Source organism: Anabrus simplex, chromosome 2 (assembly GCF_040414725.1).
Source record: "Anabrus simplex isolate iqAnaSimp1 chromosome 2, ASM4041472v1, whole genome shotgun sequence".
NCBI lineage: Eukaryota > Metazoa > Arthropoda > Insecta > Orthoptera > Tettigoniidae > Anabrus > Anabrus simplex.
The window spans coordinates 282087973-282108381 of NC_090266.1; the positions used below are offsets into that span (position 1 = coordinate 282087973).

At 38.1% G+C, this 20409-nt stretch overlaps 1 protein-coding gene across 1 annotated transcript in view; it reads right to left on the reverse strand.

Moving 5' to 3' along the window:
- LOC136863513 (ubiquitin carboxyl-terminal hydrolase 15) overlaps window positions 1–20409 on the reverse strand; it is a 463080-nt gene that overhangs the window by 163795 nt on the left and 278876 nt on the right. Inside the window, exon 10 of the mRNA XM_068225978.1 lies at window positions 16109–16267. Within this exon, the coding sequence (XP_068082079.1) occupies window positions 16109–16267 (159 nt within the window). The remainder of the gene's footprint in view (window positions 1–16108; window positions 16268–20409) is intronic.

Consider the following 20409-nt stretch of genomic DNA (forward strand, 5'->3'; position numbering starts at 1 on the left):
ATCTGAGTCCATTGTCCATGTTTGAAAATACTAGACACCACCTAAATGTATTACAAATTGATATGATGAACTACCTCTATATAAACAAAGAAGGTCAAGTTTAACATGTTTATTAAGTGTGGACACAATGTTAAAATGAAACAGTATTCAACATTTAACATGTTGATGGTGTCACCGGTTAACATGTAACATGTTGTTGTTAAATGTTAATCAGTGGAGACCGGCCTTTACACCTTACATACATAGAGCTATGGGAGGTTTTGGAATATCCTATTACGTTTTGGTTCTAATATAAGACTGAGAATTTTATGTTTTTGTGTTAAAATGTAATAAAAATTATAGTCGTTTTATTTGCGCATGTTACATTTAAAAAGTTTGTGTCATTTCCCACTTGCAATGACTTGTACAGCCATTGCGCTTTCCAGCTGAGCTCAACGTCACAAATAACCATAATTTCTGAAGTTTTAATGATATTTTTTCTCTTTCCAACTTGATTGTGATTATTAATGCATTCAAGAACTTTTGAGAATCGATACTTACATTTGAAATCATACTCTCGATTTCAACATAACTTTTAAAAGTCGATGAAGGTCTAATTTACGCGGTACAAGATTTCCAGAAAGTGACTACGAACAGTATACCAGTGACCAAATTATATTGGAAGATTAGAAAAAGGGATTTCACCATCATGTTGGGCGCTTTTGTATCTGATGGGCTTCAATTTATTAGATTTGAGAATTAAAAACTACCTACTTGTGGTTGATTGTTGTTTGGCTTGGCATTACTGGTATAGGATTTTTCGAAGAGTTCGGCTGATCAAAGTTGCTGAACTGAAATAAGTTTTCATGGGAAACTGACCAAGTTTCCGCGGTAAAACTGAATGTAATGTTTCAAGATTTTTAACTCGCGTACCGGTAATTAATGTCTGAAGCTGGCTCCACAGTCTAACTTGAATGCCTCTAACCCGGAGGGCCCGGGTTCGATTCCCAGCCAGGTTGGGCTTTTTACCTGGATATGAGGGCTGGTTACAGGCCCATACAGCCTACGATTGCCTTTAATTGAGGAACTATCTAACGGTGAGATAGGGACCTCGGTCTAGAGAGCCAGGAATAACGGCCAAGAGGATTCGCCACAGTGTCACCTCATGATCTGCAGGCCTTCGGGCTGAGCAGCGGTCGCTTGGTAGGCGAAGGCCTATTGGGGCTGTAGTTTGGTTTGGTTTGGTTTAGGAGAGTTTGTAGGTTTATAATTACACATATTTCATTCTTGTGATGTTTAGCCAAATTGTTGATGGTTTATTCCTTCCCGGATTTTCCATTTTCCTGTGTTGTATGTTTTTCCATAGTCCCTCCAAAAACCAAGAATTGAGGTTCCACTGTATTTTTACAGCATATCCTATTGCAACACAAAACCCAGGGACAGATATTTCTTGGATTTTTTACCAACTCATTTTTTGCTGTTACTGTTTGGGTTACTGGCTCGATGCAGCCCTGTACTGTCACCCTAGGCTATCCTGTGCAAACCCTTTCATTTCTAAGTAACTACTACATCCTACACCTACTCTAGTAATATTCACGCTTTGATATACCTCTGCCGTACTAACCACCTCCACTTCACTCAAGCATCAACTGAACAAAACCTGGGTGTCTTAAGATGTGTCGTATCATTCTATCCTTTCTTCTGGTCAAATTTTCCCAAATCATTCTTATCGCACCAATTCGATTCAGTACCTCTCCATTCATGATTCCATCTAGCCATCTCACCTTCAGCATCCTTCTGTAATACCACATTTCAAAAACTACTATTCTCTTTCTTTCTGAGCTAGTTATTGTCAATGTTTTACTTCCATACAATGCCATGCTCCAGACAAAGTCTTCAATTTTTTTTTTCTAATTCCTATATCAATGTTCGAATTTGGCAAATTTTCTTAAGAAAGACCTTCCTTGCCTCTGCCAATCTGCATTTTGATCCTTACTTTTGCTATCATTAAGTTATTTTACTACCCAAGATACAATATTCGTTTACTTGCTAAAACTTCATTTCCTAATGTAATATTTCTTTCATCACCTGACTTCATTTGACTGTATTCTGTTACATTTGTTTTGTGTTTATTTACCATATTTCTCCAAATCCAAAGCGATGTTTTTTCCCCTCAGAATCACACGTGAATAATCAAGGGTCATCTTGCATTCACAACCTAACAGTAGTGAACACTACTGACAACTACTACGCCCCCCCACCACACGTGCGCACACGAAACTCGTTGACAATCAATGACCGCCTTTATTATACATCGCTAGGTGCAGCAACCGGTTGTACAGTGCCTATGGGAAATGTCACTGGATCTCGGGAAATGGTGAAGAGAGAATGATGTTCTATTAGCCTCTACAAAAACGTTTCTCAAATCCGCAGAATGGCATCAAAACATGAGAGTCTTTGAATTCTTAGAAAGGCCACGGCTACTCAGTGGCAAAGTTATAACGCGTCTACTGTACGTTTATAATACCAATATAAATGGTCCGTTATTAGACATTATAAATTTTCCAGCTAACTCATTCTTGGTTGCCAGCATTTCACCACTGTGCGCTAAGTTGGGCTCATCAGTTGGTACTTAGCACACCCACCAAGACGCATGGCTAGTGCATACCGTGGAGGCGACTGCGCAGGCTAATTGGAGCCACCGGCAGTGCCAATGCACTATGAGAGACTTTGTCTCCTTACCAAAAATTGATGCCTGCTTGGCCATCAGATGATATAGATGTTGATTCCCATAGGGAAGGAGACAAAAAGATGTAATTAGATTATTGTGCTGCGATATACTGTACAATTTAAATATTTTGTGGACTTACCTTGCATATCCCCCATACTTATTATATCTACTTTCAACTACACCTGCTTACAATGTTCTGGCCGCCATCTTGGTTGATTAGTGACTCCCCTGACCCCATGATGCCAGTTTCCATCTTGTTCTGTCTCTCGTATCTTTTCTAAAGAACTTACTATCACATAAATACGTACCACCTGCCTCACCAGGCAGGTCGAACTGAGAGTGCCATTCAACGTGGATGCCAAAGCACATTACATTTCACCGGACAGGGCTGGCTCTCCGGTCCACGAGCTTCAACCAGTTCCTCAGGTGAGAGATACAGAGAAATATAACATGTAACACGCATTCTTCATCATTCTGTTATTCGGCTTTATAGACAGGAGATGGAGGAGTCATCAGCACTGGGAGGCCACTATTCTGTTTTCTGTGTGACAGTATTACAGAGTTCTGAACAGTACTAATTCAGTGGTGAGCTGAACGAGCACTTGTTAATATCAATTTATCATGGAAATCTTTTTTTTGTTTTTTTGTTTGTTTGGAACTTATTATTTTGTGCATTGAATAACACATTTTTCCATTGTCATGTCTCCCGGGTTCCTATGTCCCTTCATCGCCACCTTATTTTCTTCTTTATAAAATATGGTTCAATTTAGATAGCATAGATCCCTTGAATACAATTTTACTGTACTAAAGTTTAAAGTTTACCTTATATTGATTAATTTGTCTTGCTTAATATTTCCGTATTTGTTAGTTCACTTAAATATTCGTGTTTGGAAATAGTTTTTGCTCAAAGGTGCTATTATTACCTCATTCTGTTGTATTTTGACACTCATTCGTCTTCCTTTTCCCTCTAGATTAAAGTACTATTATTGTTCAGTTTGCCAATTTTTTGTTTAATTAACATTGTATCCTTTATCTGCCAAATTTTATATCCCTTGTGGAATACTAGGGTATGCGAGTTTCCCATCAGATATGTATACAGATGTATTGGTTAGGTCAAGTTTTTAACCTTAAATAGGGAGGCTTGCCAATTGGATCGTGACCATAAATCATTCTTGAGTAAACGTTTCTTCATTCTACAGAAAATCAATAAAATCTTAGACTCTGATTCTATATCATTATTGGCTATTTTGAAAACTGTCTACTATTGTAAGGATTTGTTTATATTCTGCTGGTCAGGAAATGTATATAGTAAATATATATATAAGTAAATGTAAATGTATCATAGAATGTGTTGATTTCGTTAACTTTATTCTAATACTTGCTTGTCATTTTCTAGAATCCCAAAATCTCTAATATCTTTGGGCCTATGCATATATATATATTCAATTTTATATTCCACTGTGCATGACTTTGCAAGTCTTATTCTAACTGAAAATTGCGTCTTATTGTCATATCAACTCTACTGCAAGTGCGTGTCAGCACATTATCCACTCTGTGCATTTTTGAAATAATAATCTCTATCTTGGAACTAATGACGTAAGGAAGGCACTGGCACTGTGCTTTGACACCGGTGCCAGAGATGGCACAGTAGACATGGTGCCATGATGTAAAATGAACCTGTACCAGTGGTACTGCTATCAAAATAAATCTGTGAAACTTTTACAAGAATGAAAAGGTTTGTGACGTGAATATTGACCTTAAAGAGCAACTCCTTATTTATACTGTTAGCGAGAGCAAGAACACACATCAATCAAGTCTGCTTTTCGAACAGTATGGCGGGCACTGACGGCTTGCACTCTTGCCAAGCGAAGCACTATTGTGTGTGGCCACATGACTGCCTCGTGACTCGACTGTGCTCGCCACGGCCGTTGTCTGGTGCCAAAGGCACGGCACGTACAGGACAGTGCTTCTGAGATCTGCGCCGGTGTCAGTGGCAGTGTACCAGGACAGAGTGCTTCTACAATACCTACTGGTCACCCCGTCCTACCAGGTGCTGCCAGACCGTTCCACACTATGCTTCATTTTCTTTTGTTATATTATTGATTGTCTTGAATTCTGTGTCAATGGCAGATAGATGAAAATCAACGATAATATGTTTAATATGGCATATGCTTTGTCGCCACGTGACTGTGATTTTGCCTCGAGGTGGAGAAGTGACTCTGACGCCGGAAAGCAGAAACAAGAGTGATGAACAATGGGAAGTTGAGTGTCAAAATAGTGCTTCAAATTCTAATCAGTATCTTGATCTAGCCGCCTCACCTGTAACATTACCGGCTACTCCATTTTCAGAGGTACCTATTTCAAAGGCTAACAACCAGATGACGGTAACTGCGTTCGTCAGAAGAAAACTAACTGCTCCTCAAAAGAAGAAAATACATCTCGCATCAGCAAAGATTTTCTACATGGATTTACAGCCATACAGTTTGGTTGAGGACACTGGATTTGTTGAGTACACTCATGCTCTGAATCCCGACTATGAACTCCCATCAAAATATGTTTTAAATCATTCGCTGATAAACTCTCTGTATGAGTCTTGTCAGCTTAAAGTAAGAGAATACCTTCATCTTGCACCTTCTGTCTGTGTAACTACTGATTGTTGGACATCACTTAACCCTCTAAGCGCCAACATCCTTTTGAAAGCCCATTTGGTTTCCATCTGAAAAATGCCAACGTCCTTTCAAAAGGACGTTCACTATTTATTTTTTATTAATAAAAGTAACAGTCATATCCTTTCAGAATTTCCCAATTTAGTTAGTTAAAGACTTACTATTCTTGCAATAAACAGCCTCTTTTATTTTCAAGGCCATCAGTCCAATCAACGGGCATATTTATTGGCACGCTTTACTTGGCGCGGCAACAACACTAGCAGTCTCGCTGTGTACCTTGTCCACTCTGTTTGTCTAGTTGCTCTCGATATTTTACCTGTTCATTTATTGCTGTGAAAATGATTATACATCCACTGTCCTTGACAAAACATAAGTGTGTTTGAGTAGTCTTGGAAAATATACTTGTACTGAATTTTATTATTATTATTATTATTATTATTATTATTATTATTATTATTATTATTATTATTATTATTATTATTATTTGTAGTATGTTATGTAGGTGTTATGTAAAAGAAGTTTGTACCATATAGGCCTATCATTAGTATTGACATATAAACAAAACGAGTGTAATTAGACTTGTATTTTTTTCTCAAATGGATATGTAAATTAATGATTTTTACTACAGGTTTATTTCGGTACGAAATTAATGAAATTTTCAATATAGCTTCACAATAGGCAGTACTATTCAATAAAAATGTTTGCGATATATAACATTTTTTTGTTCTACCTAAATTTTATTGCTAAACTTCTGTTTTGTTTTATTTTTAATTAATATTTTTTGGTTTTGGTTGCCAAATATTTACTAATGGTCATAAATGAATTGAGTAAGGCTTTATTCGTATAGGCAATCATATTAGTAAAATAATAACAAAAATTTCAAGTTTCTACCTACAATAACAGCTGAACTGTGAGTGATCAAACAAAAGTTTGTAAAAAACGGAAACTGGCCTTGGCGCTCAGCGGTAGGAAAACCGTAATAGCACGCGGTGCTCAAAGGGTTAATACAGAAAGTTTCATGGCTGTCACTGGCCATTTTATTTTGCCAGACACCATGACCATGCAGAGTGTCTTGTTAGTGTGTTTTTTTGTATCCAGAGAGACATACTGCAGAAAATCTGTGTGCTCAGCTTAAGCACAACACAATATGAATGTCACTGTCAAAATTAAACTAAACATGTACACTTATTTACAAAATTCTGTCAAGTTCGCTGTATGCAGGCTATTATTCATCACAGGTTGGAGAGGACAGATGGAGATGAGTTGCTTTTTTTGCTTTTTTCAGAAATTCTGGAGGAAAACTACTCGAGTAACATGGACAAGTACTCTGGTTTTCAAAACAGAAATAGAACCCATAATTTCATTTGACATTGAGGACGAAAACTGATTTTGGTTCTTTTTCACCAAGCTGAACACACGTTCACACTCATCATTGCTGTGCGGTAGAGTCAGAACATATCATACTTAAGAACACCATCAGCTCCACAAATGTTCATCAGGCAAGCCCATTTGGTGTCATCTGTCAGATTCTCACTCTCAAGAGTAGCAGTGTCATCAATCTGAAGAGCTACAAATTGGTTCTGAAGCATATTCATTGCATCCTCAGCCAACTCAATGTCCTTCCTCGGCAGCAATATGGAAATCTATATATATATATATAAAAACTTGTCCTGACTGACTGACTGACTGACTGACTGACTGACTGATTCATCATCGCCGAGCCAAAACTACTGGACATAAAGAAATGAAATTTTGGGCATAGATTCATATTAAGATGTAGGTGCTTGCTAAGAGAGGATTTTTGGATATTCCATTCCTAAGGGGGTGAAAAGGGGGTTGAAATTTTAAAACGAGTTTATCTATATCTCAAAACTTTAAAAGTTTACAGATGTAAAAATTGGTATTTAGAATCTTCTTTAAAAATAAGGAAACACGTATTTTTTTGTTTTCAGAAAATCCCAATAGGAGGGGTGAAAAACGGTGAAAAAGGGGTTGAATGCCTTTAATCAGGATACCAGTACTTATATCTCAGAAACTGAAGATATTACAGACCTGAAAATTGGTACTTTTGATCTCTTTAAAAATAAAGAAACACGTATTTTTTTGTTTTTGGAAAATCCAATTAATGGGAGGGTGAAAAGGGGGGACAATTTTTAAAATGAGTGCATCTATATCTCAAAACTTTTAATGTTTACAGATGTAAAAGTTGGTATTTAGAATCTTCATTAAAAATAAAGGAACACGTATTTTTTGTTTTCGGAAAATCCCAATAGGAGGGGTGAAAAGGGGTGAAAAATGGGTTGAATGCCTTTAATTAAGGATACTTATATCTCAGAAACTGAAGATATTACAGACCTGAAAATTGGTGTTCGGGATCTATTTTAAAAATAAAGAAACACGTATTTTTTGTTTCTGAATATTCCAATTAATGGAGGGGTGAAAAGGCGGGTGAATTTTTAAACCGAGTGCATCTATATCTCAAAACTTTTAAAGTTTACAAATGTAAAAATTGGTATTTAGAATCGTCATTAAAAATAAAGGAACACGTATTTTTTGTTTTTGGAAAATCCCAATAGGATGGGTGAAAAGGGGTGAAAAATGGGTTGAATGCAATTAATGAGGATACTTATATCTCAGAAACTGAAGATATTACAGACCTGAAAATTGGTGTTTGGGATCTCCCTTAAAAATAAAGAAACACGTGTTTTTTGTTTTTGGAAAATCCAATTAATGGCGGGGTTGAAAAGGGGGTGAATTTTAAAAATGAGTGTATCTATATCTCAAAACGTTTAATGTTTACAGGTGTAAAAATTGGTATTTGGAATCTCCTTTAAAAATAAAGAAACGCGTATTTTTTGTTTTCGGAAAATCCCAATGGGAAGGGTGGAAAAGGGTGGAAAAGGGTGAAAAAAGGGTTAAATGCCTTTAATGAGGCTACTTATATTTCAGAACCTGAAGATATTACAGATCTAAAAATTGGTATTTGGGATCTACTTTAAAAATAAAGAAGCACGTATTTTTTCGTTTTTGGAAAATCCAAATAATGGGGGGGGGGGTTGAAAAAGGGGGTGAATTTTTAAAATTAGTGTGTCTACATCTTAAAACTTTAAAAGTTCACAGATGTAAAAATTGGTATTTAGAATCTCCTTTAAAAATAAAGGAACACGTACAGTATTTTTTGTTTTCTGTAAATCCCAATAGGAGGGGTGTAAAAGGGTTGAATGCCTTTAATGAGGATACATAAATCTCTGAAACTGAAGATATTACAGAACTGAAAATTTGTATATGTGATCTCCTTTAAAAATAAAGGAACACGTATTTTTTGTTTTTGGAAAATCCAATTAATGGCGGTTAAACGGGAGTGACAAACTGGGGTGAATTTTTCGAAAGACTATATCTACAGAATATCTGAGAAACATAAAATGTTACAGACGTAAAAAATGGGTGTTTGACATTTCCTGTAAATGTAAAGAAACATAGGTGATTTGTTCTTGGAAACTCCACTTAAGGGGAAATAAAGAGGGGTGAAATTTTAAAATGATAATTTCTACAGTATATATAAAAAACTTAACATGTTATAGAAGTGAAAATGGTATTTTTAACTCTATTAAAAATAAAGAAACGTGTATTTTTAATTTTCGGAAATACCACTTGGGTGGAGGGGGGGGGTAAAAGTGACTGAAAATGGTGTTGATTTATTTTATTAGGCTACTGATATCTCAAAAATGAAGATGTTACGGACGTGAAATTTGACATTTGGAATCTGCTTTGAAAGTAAAGAAACACGTATTTTCGGAAAATCCAATGAACGGAGGGGGGTGTAGATGAAATAATTGAATAATTAATTGTATGAGAATACATACATGTAATAAAAATAAAGTTGTTACAGACGTGAAAATTGGTATTTGGATTTCCTTTACAAACAAAGAAAAACGCGTTTGGGGGGGGGGGGGGGAGGGAGGGAACCACCTTGCGGGGCGGGAGTGAAAACGTGTTGAATTCCTTTCACTAAGACACATAAATCAAAAACTGAAGAAGTTAGAGTCGTGATAATTGGTATTTAGAAGATCCTTTACTATTAAAGAAACAAGTAATCTTTTGCCGGAAAATTCACTTAGGGCGGGCGGGGGGATGTGAAAGGAAGTGAAGAAAGTGAATTATTTTTATGGGGATAATTATATCTCAAGACTGGAAGTAATAGACGTGAACATTTGTGTTTGGAATCTCCTTTAAACATAAAGAAACACGCCTTCTTTTTTTGGGGGGGGGGGGTAAATAAAATTAACGGCGGTGGGGTGTAAAAGGAGGTGAGACAAATTGATTTTACTGTTCATAATGTACTTATAAGGATCCTCCGTTGCTCAGGTGGCTGCGCGCCGGCCTCTCACAGCTAGGTTCCGTGGTTCAAATCCCGGTCACTCCATGTGACATTTGTGCTGGACAAAACGGAGGCGGGACAGGTTTATCTCCGGATACTCCCTGTCATCTTTCATTCCAGAAACACTGTCCAATATTTCATTTCATTTGTCATTCATCGATCATTGCCCCAGAGGAGTGCTTCGGCAGCCGGCACAATTCCTATTGTTGCCGCTACATGGGGCTTTATTCATTCCATTCCTGACCCTGTCGAATGACTGGAAACAGGCTGTAGATTTTCGGTGTACTTATTCTGATCATAAACCGATCATTTTTAATCTTTCGTGGGTTCGTTTTCAAGAGCCATCTTTTCCTTCGGAGAACGTTCTTAGATTACAGTAGATACTCCTTGCATATAAAAAAAAAATTAAACACATTTGAATTAAACGATAGGAATGAGATTGACCGTCCAATTGATCACTTCTATAATAAGGTCAATAATGCACGGAAGTATGTCATTCGTATCGCCAGAAATCCCGCACACTTGCGACAATGGTGCTGGTCACATTCTCAACAATGACAATGGCACCACATGTAATTTACCGCCAAGTAGCGGTCTTGCATCTTGCTGTGGGGTCCAGAACATATATATAATAATAATAATAATAATAATAATAATAATAATAATAATAATAATAATAATAATAATAATAATAATAATAATGTTCTGGACTGTCATCAAATGTGCAGACCGCGCTGGAAACGGGTCCTGGATGGGTAATGACTAAGAATTCAGTCCGGCCGCAGGTTCAGTATTGCCAAGGCACCCAAGACGACACCACGCTGGATCTCCTGAGGATTTGATGCATATTAGAAATACTTACAGGAAAAGATGGCAAAGATTTAGGGACCCAACTGACCGGGTGGAATACCTTGGCCCTAGCCCGGGAAGTACGAAATCGATTGCTGGAAAAAAGATTGAAAAATGGGAGGAAACTTGCCGTAACTTATTAGAAAACAAATCAGATCGCGAATTTTGGCGGATTCTCTCAGAAAAAAAGTCAGATCGCAAATTTAGGCGGATTATATATAAAACGTTAAGCATTCAATTCTAAATTTCAGTATAATACCGTAGCGAAGCACGGGTATCTTGCTAGTCTTTCTATAAAGAATTGTACAGCAGAAAACTGGGCATTTTCAATTTTTGTAACATCTGCAACCTTTGCATGATTCACTACTTCATCACTGAGAGGGAACTTGTTCTGCTGTGCAGAAATAACCCCTGGCAGATGAAAAGAATGTTGATTTATCTCTATTATTAAGTTTCTTCACCAAGTTCATTGTCTCAATGCCAATGACTAGCTCATTATTGTCTCTCTGATTCTCAATAGATTGGTATGGAACTTTTAATAAAAGGGAACTTTTGATCACTTCTGGCTTAAAAAATCTGGAAAGCATCTGCTTTAACAGGTTCATCATTAGTTCTATTAGTTTATGAATGTGAGGGGAAGCACTCTGAACTGTAGAATTGAGATTCTCAAATGAAGGAATGACAGCATACAGGAAGCCACAGTATGCCTTATTTAAGCCTGGTGACAGAACCATAAAAACATTTCTTCACAATTTTGAATAATGTTCTTATTCTTTAGCACAGGAGTGTCAGATTTTGAGACACATGTAAATATCTTGGGAGCGACCAATTCTTACGACTCAGTAGCTTTCCTCTTTTCATGGTCTTTGGAACTACCAGGCTTGGCTTTTGGGATTGTAAATGATGTTAAGCTAGAAGTTGATGCACAATGAGCATTATTTTTTGCTACTTGATTAACGTTGCACCAACACAGATAGGTCTTATGGCGACGATGGGATAGGAAGGGACTAGGACTGAGAAGGAAGCAGCTGTGGCCTTAATTAAGGTACAGCCACAGCATTTGCCTGGTGTGAAAATGGGAAACCACAGAAAACCATCTTCAGGGCTCCCGACAGTGAGGTTCGAACTCACTATCTCCCGGATGCAAGCTCACAGCTGCGCGCTCCTAACCACACAACCAACTTGTCCCGGTACACTGAGCATTAACAAGCACCTCATTTTTAAAGAAACCAGGTAGTGGATCCCATTGCTCAAACAGCCTCTGCAGACACCTTCCCAATGATAGCCATCTTGTGCAAACATGTTTCGGTATCTTCTTTGTTTCCTTGTTGTGAAGCTCTTGGAATTTCTTAAGGCATTCCTTCCTCTTACAACTATTTTATAAATAATAGAAGATGTTGACTAATAGTTAATCAATTTTAACAGGCAAACTGCTTGCACCTTTCTCAGCAGCCAAGTTAATCAAATGGCATGAGCAACCCAGTACGAAGACAGATGACTTTGCTTCCCTTAAAACAGTAGCAACTCCATTCTTCTTGCCAATCATGACTGGAGCATTGTCGGAACAGAACTCTACACAATTTTGAATTGGTATTTTGTAACACTCTAACTGTGAAATTACCAAATTACCAATGTTACTTCCCTTTGAATCACCCACCAAGGCTGGGACAGACAACACTGAGCTATCTATCTTTTCCTGCTTTGCCACAAAACAGGTGACAACAATAGGGTAAAGCTTAGCATTATCATTACTATTATTGCTCCCATCTGTAGCTAAAGAAAATGGTTCACATTGCATGTAACCAACAAGTTCACTTCTTGAATCCGTAGCCATTTATTCAAAATGTGTGTGGTTTTTGTACGACCACAGTCATACTTTTTTTTTGCAATTTCTGAGCCTGGAAACATTTTCCTAAACAGAGCACCAGCATGATCGCAGCAGCTTACGTGATATTCTGTTCAATTAAAAATTAAGTGAACAAGCATTCCGGTCTTACTATATCAAGATCAGCACCAGAAGAGGTAAAAACCGTATTAATTTTCTGACTGGCATCCTTAAATTTTGTATTAGAGACGTGTTTAACAGATTTAATGTGATTTACTAATTCTGTTCTTCCTTTGGGAGAAACGTTTATATGACACGAACAGATGGAACAGAATGTGAATGTTTCTCCTTTCTGTGGTCATATAAAACAAGGAAATTCAGCAGAATGTGCCTCCCTAAAAGATTGATAATATCATTTCTTAGCTGAACTCATTACGAACAGCACTAAAAATACTAAATCGCTTATAAATTCGTCACACAATTCCACGAGCTTCAGAACTACCGCCAATGTTACTCACACCCACACACAAACAAAGCCTTTCAGCTGCTATGAAGCACGATGCAGTTACCAAAGTTGTTATATATAAATTCATAGCCTGCTACTTTTCACTGGTTTCTTTTCTTCAAAGTCACAGCCAGCTACTTGTTTGGGAACATCTCAGTGAATGATGTAGTAGTTGAGGTCGAACAGGTGACAAAAGCACGGCGATAATCGATAATGTGACTATCGATACATTTAGCGGCTGAATTTCAAACACTGCATCTCATATTACCAGCTACTATCGGAAGTCAAACATATCTGATTTGACTGCAGAAAGCGATAACAAGCGTGGATATAAAAAATCCGTACAATAATGTTGTTCATCCCTACAACGGTAAAACACACAGAAAAACAGGAATACTTGGTAGGTATGGAGCATGATATGAAAATTAGCCTTTCCAAGACTAAAGTGATGAAAGTAGATAAGAAACATAAGAGAATTTAATGTAAGGTTGGGAATACAAAACTTGGAACAGGTAGATCATTTCAAGATTTTAGGATGTGTATTCTCATAGGATGGTAGTATAGTAAGCAAGATTGAATCAAGGTGCAGCAAAGCTAACGCAGTGAGCTCACGGTTGCGATCAATAGTATTCTATAAGAAAGAAGTCAACTCCTTGACGAAACTAACTCTATGTAAGTCTGTTTTCAGACCAACTTTGCTTTACAGGAGTGAAAGCTTTGTGACCTGGACATCTTATTTTTAAGGTAGAAGTAACAGACATGACAATAACAAGAATGATCACTGGTACAAACATATGGAGGGTACTTGGAATGAGGAGATAAAGGCTAAGTTACTGAGCAAGTGGTCACATGGTTTGGGTTACATAGCCATCAGCTTGCATTCGGGAGATAGAGAGTTCAAACCCCACTGTCGGCAGCCCTGAAGATGGTTTTCCGTGGTTTCTCATTTACACACCAGACAAATGCTGGAGCCAAGGTCAATTCCTTTCCACTCCAAGCCCTATCCTATCACATTGTTGCCATAAGACCCATCTGTGTCGGTGCAATATAAAGGAAATTGTAAAAAAGAAAAAAAAAAAAGCTTAAATTGGGAATGAACTCGATTGATGAGGCTGTATACATGAATCAGCTTTAGTGTTCAGTTATGTGAGGCGAATGTATAAGGATATGTTACCTAGGAGAATAGTGGAGGGTAAGAGAAATAGAGGGAGACCAAGATGATGATGGTTACACTCAGTTTCTAATGATTTAAAGATGTATAGAACTAAATGAGGTCATAGTGCTACAAATAGAGGATTATAGTGGAGTTTGGAAAAAACACAGAGGCTTGCAGACTGAAAGCTGAAAGGCATAACAGTCTACAATGATTATGTATGTATGTATGTATGTATGTATGTATGTATGTATGTATGTATGTATGTATGTATGTATGTATGTATGTATTGTACCGGTTACAACCTGTACATGCATATTTTTTGAGAGTTAATTGTATTTAATCATCACGCGTATTACTCCGTGCAAGCCTGGTTTGTTTACATTCAGCGGGACGAGCAAGCAAGCTGAGGACAGCTGTATGTGTGACGTAGCTGCAGGGGCTAGTTAGATCACCCACCTGTCATGCCACGTGCAGCTGGCCTGAACTCGTATGTTCTAGATTCAAGCGTCACACCTTCCCGAACATTCGATGGAGAAAAAATTTAAAATCATAGGCTACTTGAAGCCACCAGCAGTGCCAATGCACTATGAGAGACTATGTCTCACTTGGTAGGTGTGCTAAGTACCAACTGATGAGCCCAACGTAGCACACGAGGGCGAAACGCAGGCAACCAAGAATGAGTTAGCTGGAAAATTTATAATGTCCAATAACGGACCATTATATTGGTATTATATATTTACTCATTCAGGACAAATATTTCATGTTCCCTATGGGAATCAACATCTAAAGGATAGTAGGTCTTACGACGACGAAGAGATAGGAAAGGCCTAGGATTGGAAACGAAGCGGCCATGGCCTTAATTAAGGTACAGCCCAAGCATTTGCCTGGTGTGAAAATGGGAAACCACAGAAAACCATCTTTAGCGCTGCCGACAGTGGGGTTCGAACCCACTATCTCCTGGATGCAAGCTCACAGCCATGCACCCCTAACCGCACGGCCAACTCGCCCGGTTGTATTTTACTAAGCATGTTGGGTTATCTTAGATTGTTAACCCATTGCCATACTTTAACGGAGCTTTTGTCCTGCGATCGTAAGGTGGTAACATACTTTCACGGACACTTCCGTCCTGGTACACGGAACATTTATAAATTCATTATCGCGGTTAGCTGGTCAGAGAGATTTATTCTGTTTGCTTTGCAGCCTACCCGATAGATTTCAGATGATACCCGAAGCTATTTTCTCTGTGTAAATAGTAACTCTGAGCTGAAATATGGAAAATAAAATGCACCTCAGTTTGCTGCTAGTTGAAAACAATCATGGCAGCATCCAAGTGCAGCATGGATGAGGCTAATCGTAACTGGCTTGGAAATAGTGATGTTGAAAGCAGAAATGATTCTCTGGAGAGTGAAAATACTTCTTCAACTGACAGTGATGAAAGTGATTCCAATTTCAGCTCCGAGGTGATAGTGCCAATTGAAACTACGGGACAAAACTAGAATGCAACAAGAGGGGGTGAAAACTCTAGTAATGATACTTGGAATTGGGATCTTGTTGACAATAAACCTGTTTCTATAACATGCAAACCGGTTTCTGAAATTCACTCTATAGTGAGGAGGAGGTTGGGGAATAATCCAAAAGAAATGGACGTAGTGAATGAATTTCTAACCCCACAGTTCTGGGATCACATTACAAAGGAAACCAATGCCTATGCCTCTACATTTCTTGGTAATTTATCTGCTTCCCTTGAAACCAGTAATACCAGCAAGACGAACTAAAAGCTCACTTTGCTCTGTGTATTCTTATTATTCTTATGTACGTGATTTGTCAAATTTATGTTAAAGTTTCTGAAAAATAAATGGTATGTAAGGGAATATTTCCTTTCACAAGTAATGGTAGGCCAAAGGGTTAAAATCAAGACAAAATTCCAATTAGCCGTTAGGCAATACATCTATAAATATTATTACGAGAAAAACTACAGAACTCAATTTTATAAATTTTATTAACTCAAAGTATACATACCTCATCTGGACGCCCCACTGAGTCACTAAGTTCAATGGAAGGCTTTACTACAATCCTATTCAAATCTTCATGTAGACCATCCAACAGGAAAGTCAACAATTCATGACAATCATGTTGACTGGTACCCAAAAACTGAGGGGCAAACTTTCCAACCTGAAGCTGCAAAATGTAAATGTATTGTCTGAGTCAAATACAGGCTATTATTTTTTCATTTACAAGATGCCAATGTGGAAGAGCATTATTCAAAATAATTTTCACAATCCTGATGAAAAAGAAAATACTAACAAGAACAATTGCAAAACTTGAAGCTAGTATTACATAACAATGTACAGAGGTTCATTTTGCATAAGAATAAACTGTATGGTATAGGAAAGGAGGCATTTAAGTTACATAATGCTTACTTAATTTTTAATGTGTTAGTAGCACTAATTAGAAATAGCTTCATCCGCTAATACAATATACTGAGATAATATGTTAAAAAAAATTTGCTCAATAGCACTCAACTTATATGAACACATCTGCTCTACAGTCCGATTAAAACAACATGCATGTTCTGACAGTTTGCAGCACGTGGCACTGAGCAAAAGTGCAGGAGCATTGTGTTGCCACATGTTCCCGCTGGTGTTACTACCATCACAATCAACCCTTCTCGCTCTGCGCTAGGCACTGTACAGGAATCATGAGAGCGTTACCATAATATTAAATATTAATCTTAATCCAAGGTGGCTCAGTAGTAATTTAGCGGCTCAAATATCTTAAGACATACTTCTCATTCCTGTTCCTCTCAGGCCTTTATCAGTCTATCTATGGACGGTTGGTTTCCATTTTCAGGTAGATTTCAGCAGCAGAAAGACACATTTAAAAATATGACCTGTCTTTATATATTTATATTATCGTAGAAATATCCATTGACACCATTGCCAATAATAATTAGACTGGTCTCCATTGACGTCATTGCCTATAGTAATTAAACTGGCCTGCTCAATATTGCGGATTCAAATCTGGGAGGGGATGGGAGAAGTATCTTAGGGCATGCTTTTCTTTGGATAAAAAAGTGAAATCAGTCGAACACTGCCATAGGTGTCTGCACAATTTAAGATGAGTGTTGTGATCGGTAAAAATCCGCCTCTCAGGTTGTCGTTTCGCATGGCTTTTAATCTCACGATCATAAGTCATGGGGCTTCTTTTTAGTGAAGTAAGAATCATAGTGCAGAGTTTTCCCTGGTGTTGATAACCAGTCATGTGTTGGACCAGGTACATCATCATCATCTTCTTTTCCTTATTCTTTTTTTTTCTTCTCCTCACAGCTCCTTTTCTTTCTTTTCTTCCCTAACCCCACCCCCCCTCCCATTTTAATTACTGTAGCTAGACTATCTTAAAAGCTGTTGCTGTTCATTCTACAACTTTACTAACATCTATAAGTAGGCCTTTATTTTCCCTTTCAGCCTCAAAATATTCCCGTAAGGCACACACCCTATAGAAAGCTTGACCACAAACCTCCCATTTATGCTTGCCTTTTATCGAGGTGAATGAATTCTTGGTCACCCTCGTCATTTAGCGGCCCTTTGAACTGTTTTTGGCATATTGTAGTTCAATAAATAATAAGGATTAAGTTAAATATTACACTATTGTACACGATAATAAAATGTACACTGCACTAAAATGGCATATACAGTCTTGAAAACTTTAAACTTATAAACACAAAAATCGCTGATTTCAAGAACACATATAACAGATAATGATGTTATCACTCTAAAGCAGTCACTTAGCCAAGGCCCATGAATTGGGAACGTGGAACTCGGAAGCTTTAAGCTTTAAGACAGGGTGGTTGGGGACAGGAAGAGGGCATTGGCTTAAACGTGATGTGCGTACTGGTTGCAATAGTAACTGCCAACTGGAACTACTACACTGTGAGCTGTCGGAATATGTACGTTGTTTTAATAGGATTGTAACTGTGTAAATTAACAAACAACACAATATTGTGCAAATCTCTGAGGAAATTCTATATCCAGCAAGTTATTGAACAGCAAACCTAGACTTTGTGAAAGGAAGGAGAACATTTTTAATATAAGGACTTTCAAAGTAGTCTAATGGTTCAAGCAGTACACACACTATCCAAAGATGTTCACAAATATGTGAAGGCCAAGGATCTGAGAAAAAGCATCTGAATTTTGCAAGCCTGTTTTAGTATGCATTCTCTTTATCTGGTCGCAAAAGCCAACCAAAGTGGCTGAGGATGATGTCGCACTTACTAGGTATGAGGCACTCCCATATCTGCAAGCCCATTTTTGGCTGAGCAGCATTGCCTTGGTATGTCAAGGCCCTTAATGGGCTGTGTGTGCCACAGGATTTTATATTTTGAATTCTCATTGGACCAAGTAAGGTGCCCTTAAGCCTACTAGATGATGTAACATCACATTATGTAAAGAAAGTGATTATTGGATAAATACATTGAGGTGTGAGTAGAAGTATCACAGCTTTGGTGTGTTGAAACAGGTGAGAATACCACGTCAGTAAATAAGACAGCACGGCAACAATATGGTCAACATTACGTAGTTTCAGAAGGATTCCATTTTTTGGCATGGGATCAAGTAATGTACTGTTGTGGGGAGTTGAAAGGTTTGTGGACTGCAGTGTTTATCTTGTGCACAAGTATGCCCAGAAAGGTTTGAAGAAGGTGTCTCAAAGAACATGTGAGCATCCAACACTGATCTAAAAAGAATCATCACACAGAATGAATGTTACTGAGTGACCATTCCGCTTTGTCTACTGCATTAGTGCAACATTTGCAAACAGTAACATATTATCAAATGGCTTTTCCTATGGCTTATCAATATTTATTACTGTATGGCTTGTATGTTCATCACCTGCTTTAAAGTTTGACAAACAACTTTAGGAACGCCAAGCTGCAATGGGGCATTGAACAGAGCAATATGAAAGAGAAATAGCAGTGCACTGTGTTTTCCAGTGAAACACACCTCATTTAGGCTAACATGGTGAGTAAATCTTTGTTGTATGAAAGCCAGCTGTGTGGCTTCATCAGGACTATATACAGGAAGTCCGAGAAGACCCCGTACCCCTAGTTTCATACGTTTCATATTATAGTGGAGTACTTACATATAAAAACGATGAATCCAGGGAATCTGTATGTGTACCATCATATTTTTATTTCATACACCAGCGTAAGAGATAGCTCCAATTTTAATACACTCATGTTCATAAAAAAAAGACCACCTTGAAAGACTAACGTATCATGCCTTACACAGAGTTCTATCCATCTCCATCTCCAAGTCCTCATTGACATCTTGCGGAGCATCTCAGGAGTTATGGAACGAAAGGCTTCCTCCACACTTTGGCGCAATTCTTCATTAGTTGTGTACCGACATTGAGCAACATGGGACTTGATTATTCCCCATAATGAGTTGTCTGGCGTGGTAAGGTCCGGGCTTCGTAGTGGCCATTTCAACGGGGCTGGAGATGTTGGTGAGCCACAACCAATCCAGTGGACTTGAAATTGTTCATCAAGGAACTCGCGCACCTCAATAGCAAAATGTGCTGGAGCCCCATCCTGCTGTAACCACATATGACCCATGATTCCCTTGTCTTGAAGCTGAGGTATTAACCAAGATTTTGATGTGTATGTGAATGGAAAATCTTATTTGCATTTTCCATTCACGTACACATCAAAATAATATGGTGCGCACAAGCGACGTGATGATATTCTGGCCCATACCATAACATTCCAACTCTTGCACATAATGAGGATTTTCCTTAGACCAGAAAACCATATTCCTCCTATGTGAACTGCAATATATCGCACATTCATCAGAAAATAACACTTGAGCAAGACACGGCAGTTGGGAATTGTGCCAACAAAGCACGGCAGGCAGCAACTCGTTGCTCCATGTCATTGTCAGATAATTAATTCACATGCATAGGCCTAAATCCTTTCATTTTCAAATCTCTTTTAATGTGGTCATGCATTGTTGACCGCGGTACTTGAAGTTCAGCTGCTCATTTGCGAATGGATTTCAATGGAGACTGCTCAATTGATTGAGCGATGGCGGCACACGTTTCTTCCCGCGTCTTCTTATGTCCACTACGCGGCCTATCTTTGACACTGCCTGAAGCAAATGCACGTTTCTCCCAATCAAGCACAGTAGTTTTATGAGGTGGGGGTTTGCCAAAGCGATCTCTAAATCCACTCATTATCACTGTCATTGTTTGCCCCTTATGTGCTCGTTCGTGCACCCACACGCACACGCCATTAATCGCTCCTCAACAGTGTAGCTGTGTCCGCT